The 10,751-nt window shown below is 38.2% G+C and overlaps 1 protein-coding gene across 1 annotated transcript in view; it reads right to left on the reverse strand.

The window, feature by feature from the left end:
* The window catches only part of TRHR (thyrotropin releasing hormone receptor), a 31,445-nt gene extending 21,223 nt beyond the window's left edge, over positions 1-10,222 (reverse strand). The window contains exon 1 of the mRNA XM_004370688.2: positions 9,307-10,222. Within this exon, the coding sequence (XP_004370745.1) occupies positions 9,307-10,095 (789 nt within the window). The 5' untranslated portion in view covers positions 10,096-10,222. The remainder of the gene's footprint in view (positions 1-9,306) is intronic.
* Positions 10,223-10,751: the final 529 nt, after the last annotated feature.

Consider the following 10,751-nt stretch of genomic DNA (forward strand, 5'->3'; position numbering starts at 1 on the left):
TGACTGCTGCTTCCATGGGTGTTGATTGTGGATCCAAGTAAAATGAAATCCTTGACAACTTCAATCTTTTCTCTGTTTATCATGATGTTGCTTATACACAGGAAAGCAATAAATACAGGTAAGCTCTCTTACCTTTGACTCCTTCCATATTTCAATAACACCATCACCTGCCCAGTTATCCTAGCTAAGAATCTGGGACTCCCTTTAGAAACTTCTCCCTTCTTCATCTGCCAAATCAGTTGCTAAGTCCTACTGATTTTGCCTCCTAAATATTTCTCATCTACATCCTTTCCTAACCATCCCTAACTTAAGCTTCCCTTGCTTCTTGCCTTGGTTGCTGCAAAAGTTTCATCCCTGGTTTGGAACTGGCTCCACCATACAATTTTCAGAGTAAAGTTCCCAAAACACAAATCTGATTTGCTGCTGTGCTTGTTAAAAGCTTTCAGTGGTTCCTCAGTGCTTTAGAACCAAGTTAAGCACCATCAGATGACACACAGGGCCTTCCATGGTCTTGCCCTGGGCTCAGCTCGGTTATAAATGGTGGCTTCTGCTGGTTTGAAGGTCTTGTTTTTCATGTTGGCCTGGTGAATGCCTACTCTGTTGGAGGTTTGCAATCTCAACTTAACTACAGTAGTCACCCTTTTCTTGTTGCCTCCTCTGTGTACTGTAGAGTCTAACTATGTGTTTTCCAATTGTTAATTGTTAATGTCTATCTTTCCTATTATGCTGGAAGTTCCATAAAGGTAGTGACTATCATTAGTTCTTCAGAACAGCACCTGGCATGAAATTGGTGCTTAGCAAATGTTTATTGAATTGAGGAAATAATGGATAAACAAAGCCAGAAAAATAATAAAAGGTTAGATTTTAGAGGCCTTTGAAAGGTTGTCAGAGGAGATTGAATATATTTCTTTTTGCAAAAAGATGATGTGTGCAAATTGCTTTAGGAAAATTAGTCACATATGGGTGCTCAGATGGATTTGTTCTCATCTTTGTATCTGCTAATATTATTTTCCTTTCCTGAATTGACATCTCTCTGCCCATTCTTTCTAATATAGTTCTCTGATGGCAGAGGGGATTTCAAAGCCAATAGGACTTTAAATAATAAAGTGAATTATTATCTGACTGCTTGGTTTTTATGCTAGCCTGTCCCATTTGGAAGGGGGAAGCTTTCCTAAAAAGTCTCATCCACTAACATAGTCACCATTATGCCTGGCTACTTTGGAATTCAAAAGGAATTTGATAAAAGGAAAGGAGATTTTAGTTAAAATAAGAGAAAGGTATGGCAGAAATAAGCAATTATGTCTTTGAGCAAAGGAAGCAAAACAGTGTTGGACTTGACTACAATTTGTTGTCCACAGAAAAGGGGGGAGGGAGCACCAGATTGTCATATTTTCTAATTGCTGTGGTGTACATATTCCAACCATGGCCAATTTTAAGTAACCAGTGCGATATCACTGAACAAAGAGTTGGAAGAAGTGTCAACAACCAGCTCTTGCTGTACTCTTTGGTGACAGCACACTACTGTATATATATACTTTTTGGGAGCCTACCACACACCAAGTGCATTTCTGAGGGTACTGGGGATACAAGACCTCATACTTAAGAATGTTAGTGTCAGTGGGAAGACAGTCTAACAAATACAATACGTAAGAATTATTAAACCAGAAGTATATACAAAGTACTATGAAAACGTAGGAGGAACATCTAATACGTATAGTTACAGCTAGGCAGTCAACTATATAAATCTGCCTGAGAAATTCAGGGAAGGATTGATGGAAATGCTTGGGGGGGGGGGGGCACAATATGCAAGTTTTCTTAACTTTTATTCCCTAATATATAGAAGAACCTTTATTTCTAATGGAGAGGAGGAAATTATTGGGGGGGGGGGGGACACATTAGATCTGAGACTTGAAAGATAATTGGGAGCTTGCCAGGTGAAGGGTGTTCCGGCTGAGAGAACATGGCATGTTCAGAGAACTATAAATATTTCAGTATTGCTGAAGCATAAAGCGTAAGTTGAAAAAGCCACAAGAGATGAAGCTGAAAAGGTAGGAAACAGCCAGGACCTTATTTGTTACGCTAAAGAGTTTAAACTCCAGGCCTTAGGGAACTATCAAATCATTTTGAAAACATATCTGTATGTTAGAGAGGTCCCTTAGTCAGCAATATTCAGAATGATTTGGGCAAGAGTGCAATGGGAGTCAGAGACACTGGTTAAGTGTGTACATAAATAGAGCAGGTGAGAGGTGGCAACACTAGGACAATGGAAGTATGAGTGGAGAAATAGGTCAGATACAAAAGTTAAGAGCTAGAATCACTAGGACTTGGCTATTGCTTAGGTTTGAGGATTAGGAGAGAAAGGCATTTAGAAGGACTCCTGGGTCTCTGGCCTGAGAACCTAATATAGGAAAGAAAGAAGGAGGTAGGGAGTTACGAGGGAATATAATGGGTTCAGCTGTGAACATGTTGGATCTGTTGTACTTACATAAGATCCAAAGGCTAATAACTGTAGGGGTGAAGAAAAGTCTTTGCTAGAGCTGCATACTGGAGACTCATAGGGATATAGCTGGTAGTGTTAACCATGTGTATTAATGAGAGTATGTGGAGTGATAAGAGACAGGACTAAGAAAGTGGGCAGAAATTAGGTGTAGTAAGATTAGAATCTGGTTCAGGCTCCGCTCACTAGACAATTCCCTTACACAGCCCCATTTCAACAATACTAGACTGTTCCCTTCCCAGAAGATGCCTAGTCACCTCCTGTGTACTGTTCTCTGGCTCTTGAATTCTTTCTTCTTCCTTTTCTTTGTCTTCTTATTGCTGCTTTTAGATATTCTGCTCATGTTTAGAGACCCAGCTCAAATGCAATATACTCCATAAGGTTTTCCTCCTTTCTCCCGCATTTTGCTTCTTTCCCCATTGCTGTTACATCCTCTATCATAGAACATAACGCTCTGTTCAGGGGTATTTGTGAACATGTCCAAATTGAGTTTTGTGAAGGTAAAGAGCTTGACTTCATGTATCCCTGTAGCCTCCACACCCAGGACAGTGCTAGGTTCTTTTTGGGTTGTGAGTGAACTGGAAAATGGAAAGCCATTCTTTAATAATAAAAATACAATGACACAGACACTTAGCTACCTGTGCTAAGTGACAAGTTTTTTCCAACTTAGAGCTCTTTATACTATTAAGGCTACTGTTCAAGCCAGACAATTGGAACAAATGAAACAATCAGCAATTAAAAATGGAAGCTGATCCTGTAAAGCACCGTGAAAACAGTCCCAGTGAAGTGGAGAAACCTCTAATTTAGGCCTAATGTTGGAGAGTTTAGTATTATTCATTTGTCTTGTAAGGTTAATCATTGATTCAGCTACCCAGGGAGAGGCACACTTATGTTGGGCAGGTGTTCTCTTAGATGCCAATTAAGTTGGCAGTTGCATAAGTGGTACAATTTAAGGGAACTTATGCTCCCAAATACCAACCATACTTTCTGACATTCCACCATCATGCCTCTTTTCACCTGTGCCCTAAAGAGTTTCCTCTTTCAAGATTTTGTCTTTAAAAAGCAAATGGCAAAAAAAAAAAAAAGAAAGAAAAAAAGAAAAGATGCTCTTTAGGGTTTCTGTTTTGTTTTGTTTTGTTTCGTTTTAATTATCTTTTAGGGAAAACACTGACTAATGGTCAGAGATCCCATCCTGATATTTTCATCCAGGCGCCTTTCCTAATAATATGGTTCAATTGTGAATGTAGAAGTGGGGGGAGTGGGGAGAAAAAGAAAACTCTGGAGTTAGAGGATATAGAAAAGAAAATAAAAATACAATTGTTACAAATAAAGAATACAGACTTCGAAAACAAACAAAAAAGCCACAACCCAGACAAACCAAAAGTTATAAATGCTCAGAACTGGCAGCACAAAAGGAAAGCTCTCTCCTGACTTGTACTGTGGCAGTCTGAACGCCCCCAGAAAATTGTGCCAAAGAGTTTAGAAAACAAATATACAATAAAAGTAAACACACGCACATACACACAAAACAGCAAACTTCAGGTAACCATTTTGGATTGCAAACAAACATAAATTTAATGTTCAAACAATCTGATAAAATAACCATTTGGAAACTGAAAAAAAACAAAAAAGCAAATAGCATTGGAGGTAGGAGTTAGGGGGAGACAGGTGGAGAAGAGAGAAGTTATGTTTATGCTATTTGTTAACCTGAGAGTCTTCATGACCCATGTTGTTGTTGTGAGCCATTGAGTTGATTCTGACTCATAGCGACCCTATAGAACGGAGTAGAACTGCCCCATAGTGTTTCCTAGGCTTTAATCTTTATGGGAGCAGATGGCCAGGTCTTTCCTCCTGCAGCTCCTCTGGTAGGTTTGAACCGCTTACCTTTTGGTTAACAGCTGGGCGCTTAACCATCGCGCCATCAGGGTTCCTTCATTTCCGATAAAGACCTTGTATTACTGGGGACTGAGAGTCAGGAGGTTGCAGGGGGGTAAGGCGGCCACTGAGAGAGGACAAGAGTGATGGACAGTAGCTGACTGGACAGGTGGGAGGAGAATGAAGACTAATTTTGTCAGATTCATCTCATTTGATTCTTACAACTCTATGAAGTAATTGTTGTGCTTTCCATTTTATTGATAAGAAAACAGGTTCAGAGAAACTGACTTAAAATCCTGTCCACTTTTACTCTGCACTTTCTCTTTGGGAATACTAATTTCAACATTTTGTGTAAAAGAAAAAAGCAGTATACAAAATTATATATATATGTATATAGTAACTATGATTATGTAAAAATGATCATGTGAAAACAAAGAAAAGGGGATATAACAAAATGTTACTAATCGTGGTCTTTGAGAGTTGGGTAAGAAGTGCTTTTTTTCCTTCTTCCAAGTTTTCTGTATTTTCTGTAATGTACACCATTGCTTTTATAACAACAACAATAATAGCAAAACGCAGAAAATTTCTTTAAAAAGGAAAGCTGTTTTTGTTTCTTTGGCTATGGACATTCCTTCTAGTGAGGTGGGAGGCTTTGAAAATTTTATGGAAACAAAGACGGTTTGGTATTTTAAGGCTTGATTAGTCAAGTAAAACCCATAATGAAAATTTTGCCACAAACTCTTAAAGCTCCTGTTTGGACTCTATCACCCGGTCCTCCCACCAGTTACACCGCAAGAAGAGAAAAACACATTAGCGTGACTCAACTGAAAATGAAACCGGTAGCCTGATTATAGAATATAATACATATCCCTGCATCCTGTGGAAAGCAGCGTGGTTTTCAAGTAAACATCTGAATCGAATGTATTTATCTATACTGTAAGTCTTTTCCAAGGTGTTCAGGTATTTCGGTGCCTCCAAAATACCAGACGATCCAGTTGATTCCATAGAAATATACAGTCAATAATAGAGATATTTTATGGACACAGTCTTGAACACCTGAATTGACTGAACTAAGGCAATCTTCTGGCATTGTATAGATAGAGCTGAAATGTAACGAATGTGATCATTTCAACCATGTCTCCTCAATATCAAAACAGCCAATAATAAAGCAAAAGATTTAATCAATCAGATAATTCTTTTGTCTATGCAATTCTAAGCCACTAGTTTGTAATTCATTTTATCGAATTTACCAAATATTTAGGTGGTTCCTAAAATATAATTGAATCTCTGAATAGCATGAAAAAAAGATTCTGGCTGAATTTTCTGCAAAGGGGATATAAGTTTAAACAAAACAAAACCCTTTTTGTCCTTACATATAAATGCTCTTTTATTTCCTTCTAAAATGTAGTTATTTTAGGCTATACACATATGGCTTTAATAACTTGGTTAGAAAGAAGACCTGGTCTGGACAGAGTATTTATCAAAATGGAAATTAAACTTGCCTGAAAGAAAACAGAGGCAGAGAAAATATTAAAATAAAAGTCCTTGGGTTATAGGAGGTGGTGGTTTGAACTTTTCAGAGAGTTAAGAAGAGAACTATTTCAGAAGAGGACAAAGCCAGAGCAAGAGTCATTGATTTTAGACAAAATTGGCTCCACATTGCAGCTTCCATTCTCATTCATCAGTGCACCACTGCTCTCCCAGACTCAGAATCCTGGTGTCATGTTTAATAGTTGCTCTCTTCATCCTTTCTGTCCAAAATGTTCGCATCTCACCCTTTCTCTCTTTGAAAAATGTCTCTGATTTACAACTTAATTTAAATTCTCCAAATAGAAGACATTACCACCTCATGCCTGAATCATTACCAGCAACCTACAAAGTGGTCTTTCTGTCATCACCATCTGGCCCTTCAAATTTGCCAGGTCCACACCTGCCATTTTACTCATTGCCGACCACCACTACACCACTCATCATTGCTGCTCCCTTCTCACTGCTCCTAATCATTATTGTCTCTGCATTAAGTTCAAACTTCTTTCTCGGCCTGATAGTTGGGATCCTATCTCTCTCTCCCTTTCTCTCCCTGTCTCTGTCTCTCTCTCTCACACACACACACACATGCACACACACACACACACACACACTTCTATCCAGCTCAATGTTACTTTTCATTGTTCCCCCAAATACATCATTTATTATAGTCAACCAAGTCACTCTATCTCATAAAAACCCCACTCTATGTACCACTCCTCGCCCCCTCTCCAAATCCATGCCACCATTCTCATCCCAACCACCATGCCTTGTCCTTTCTGCATGGCGTGATCTCCCTCTTCACTTTAACTTTCCAAATTATCCTCATCATTCAAGAGCTTCTTCAAATGCCACCTCTTCCATGAAGCGTCCTCTCATGCTTCTAGCCCCACAATTTCCCTTCTTTTTTCAGAGTTCTCATTCCATTTATAATCAAGAATGAATCACACAACATATTACTTAAATCCACTCCTATTGATTTATTTGTTATTCCATGTTTCTCAGTGAGAGTGTTACTGGCTTTTGTAGCAGGACACTTCTTCCATGTGTGTAGCTGTCTTGAACATTGCAGGACATTTAGGATCCCTGGCTGTAGGGTTGCTATCAGTCAGAATCCACTCAACAGCAATGTTTTTTTTTCTTTTTTCCCCTGAGGTGGGGCTGGAGGGTTGGCTTCTGAATGCTAACTGACAGTGATGTTTTTGTGACAATAAAAAATGCTCTGGATACATTTTCAAATGTCCTAAGTATTAAGAAGTCCCTTGATGAAGTTTTCATACCATATACACATCTATTCAACAAATGATTTTTGATTAAATAATAAATATATATTTTTCAGAACAAAAGTATATATTTTTTAGTACCTCCCTTACAGGTGCCAACATAATAAAAAATATATAGGAGGAGGTTAATTAACACTCAGGTGTTAATCATCACTCCATTTTAGGTGTCTTTCATGGGACATTTTATTTGACCTTCACACCAACCCTGGATGTTGCTATTTATCTTCCTTTTATAGATGAGGAAACTCAGGTTCAGAGAGTGCTGCCTATTCAAGGTCACGCAGCTTGACTGGAACCCTGGAATTTAAACCCCAGGTTGCTTCGGGCCAAATCTTTGGCTTTCTTTTACCACACGGCTTTTGTAAGACTGCTTGTCCATAACAACTTTGAAATAAGAGTGTGAACATGTAACATAATTAGAAATTTAAAGCACATTATTAATGCTGGTAGATACTAATGGATGCTAATTGAAAGAAAGGACATTAGTTCAGACAAACAAACTTTAGAATTTACAACAAGACTGTAAATTGTAGTCTAATGAATGAATTTACTCACTGACCTTCCTTGCTGCAGACATTAACCCATGTTTAGTCTCTAATTGAGATATATATATTCTTTACTCTCTTGTTGTATTTGTTAATGTTTATCTTGGCAGATGGTCAACAGATCTTTCTGAATTTCCGTTAATCAGGTTTTGGGTAACAAATGGCCTTGAATTAGGTGCACTGCTAGAACTGAAGCAATATATGTCTAAGAGTTAGCAATAATTGCTCAAATCTTCTTTTTTCTATCATAAAGGTGTTTTTAATAACAAATGTTACATAAATCAAGTATCCCAGTAACAGTTAAAATGCTGTTTATATTTATTCTTTGCTAGAGTTCATTATTCATTTCATGCATATCTAAAACACCTAGGTTTATCAGTGGCTTATTTCGCTGTGTGCCCATATGTCCAATTATAATTCTTCAAACATCAGCTAACCTGGGGTTTAGGAAGTGATAACACAGATGATTCATATGTATGTTTTTAAAAAATACACCTTGTTTCTATCCATGCACACAGGAAGAACTCTATTCCTTACGGGGAGGTGGGGAAGAGAGAGAATTTTCAACCCATTTGAAAGAAGCAGTGTTGTTCAGTTCAAGTTTGCTTTTTCAACTATGAGAATGAATGTTTACCACGTGTTTATTCTGTTCAGCAAACAGGAAAAAAGTCCTGAAAGCTAAGTACATATGTAACTTAGGACAATTGTGTAAATATACATAGTTGTCTATAAGATATAAAAACATCTTATTTCTATATTGTTTTATCAATCTTGTCTATTTTGATAAAGTTGCACTTCATTCACTAGTTCAATCACTATTCAACTGTAACCACATGGACATCTTGGTGATGTGAAAGCATAAAGGGATTTCTAGTTATGCTTAGCAGGAAAAACAGGCATTGTGAAAAATTCAATCATTCTTTATATCAATTTGAGCTTGGTGTTGGGCCTTTTATCAGAAAATTTCCTGAGCAAAGTACATTTTCAGCTTCTGTATGCTGGGACAATTTTTAGGGAGATGGAAGGGATAAGGGGGAGGAGAGGGTGAAGAATCTTTCCCAACTAAGACTCACAAAAATAAATCTAAGAATCACTCTCAGTTCTGTGTCTCATATGTGAGCAACTATAAAATGGCAAGAAGGCAAGAAGTTTCACTGTTGTCTTGAGTCATCTTTTCTGAAACTATCTTGTCAATTTTTTATTGTTTAAGAGAATCTTAAAAATATCCAGCTGCTCCCTATAGAAGCCTGGAATGGTCTAAATATTTTGATTACATTTCCCAGAAAGGCATAAACATTTTAAAGATGGAGTGTTAGAGTTCCTGTTTATATTTCCTTATATATTAATAGTCCCTGAACTTAAACCTGCTGATGTGATATCAAATTTTCTTCATCTATTTTTAGATCTTCAGTTGCTCTATAGATGAATTTAATATGTAAAGCAGAATCTTACACTGTGAAACATTTGCATGATTGTACTTTGGTTTCACCATCAGCTAAGTAGGGCAAAGTTGAGCCCATCTCACAAGGAACTCCATCCCACATTTCCTCTGTTGACTTGGAGGTTTAGACTTGCTTACCTGCTTCCTTGAAGATACTGTGCTGTTGAAACATCTATTAGAGGTCTTTGAATTCAAGTTCTTCTTCTGACGGGTTGAGTCGTTCTTCCATGCCTTAGAGTTTTCTTTAGGATCTGAAGGAATGGGATTTAAGAAGAGGATTCTAGCTATGAGTCCATAGAGGACGGTGGCCAGGATCATTGGTACAACGTAAAAGACACCAAAGTCCATTAGGTAAATAGGTGAGTAGTAATTCCTGGAGACCTTGTAGCCACAGGACACCACAACAGCATCTTTATAGGTGTTGATATTGAGATCCAGCAAGAAGAACCAGAGCATACAGTAAATGGATGTGAAAGCCCATACAAAGATGATGATCTTTTTGGCTCTGGAAAATGTGCAGATAAACTGGGCTTTGATGGGGTGACAGATTGCTATGTACCTCTCGATTGTAAAGGCTGTTATTGAACACGAGGATGCATTAATGCCCAAGTACTGGAGGTAAGTAATGCAGAGGCATCCAACATAGCCATAGACCCAGGAACCGTAGATACTGTCCGTTATGTTGGGAAGGCCTGCGGCCACCAGGACCATAAGATCGGCTACTGCCAGGCTCACCAGGTAGCAGTTTGTGGGGGTCCTCATATGCTTGGTTCTCATGACCACCAGGACCACCATGATATTGCCCACGATGCCCAGACCACAAATAATGAGCACAAGTAAGATGGTGACCACTTGGTATTCTAAGGCCACCGCGGTTCGAGGTTGAAGCTGTGTTTGGTTCATTTCACTTACTGTCTCGTTTTCCATCTTTAGTAGCTTGAAGTTTCTCTGAAACACTTCCTTCTCAAAACATCTTCGTTCCAGTCCCTCCCTTTATCACAGTGGTCTTATCCCCCTGTGAAGAGTTGTAGTACATATTCATTCACAGCGTCATCATTTCAGATCAAGTCACAGTCACTAACAGGTAACTCTCACTTCCTCTCCTTTTACCTCCCATTTTTCTACAGTTACTGGGCTGAAAGATACTTCTGAAAACTTTTATTGCAGCTGTAGTGTAGAATGGAGTAACCGTTTTGACCAGCTCACAATAATAAAGTGTTTCCCTCCTAACGGAGAAAAGTGCTTAAGAAAAGAGAAACAGGAAAAGCTCCCCGTTTTGAAAGGGTTCCCAATGGGAAAAACTAAACAGTATTTGCTAACGGGAAACTAAAGACACAGAGATCTCTTAGGTGCTTGGGAAAAGTATAATAGAAAAGTATAATAAAAGTATAATAGAGAAAGTATAATAAAACTATAATATAATAGTATAAAAGTATAATAGAAAAGTATAAAAGATACCAGGGAGAGGAAGCCAAGAGGTTCAATGATCAATGTGGGTGGTGATTTTGCTTTGCCTCTTTTGCTCTCGGAGAGGGAGATCTCTTCACTATAAAATAGCAAGCATTTGAGCCTATGTTTCTCTA

The sequence above is a fragment of the Trichechus manatus genome, unplaced genomic scaffold, assembly GCF_000243295.1.
Source record: "Trichechus manatus latirostris isolate Lorelei unplaced genomic scaffold, TriManLat1.0 scaffold00009, whole genome shotgun sequence".
Classification (NCBI taxonomy): domain Eukaryota; kingdom Metazoa; phylum Chordata; class Mammalia; order Sirenia; family Trichechidae; genus Trichechus; species Trichechus manatus.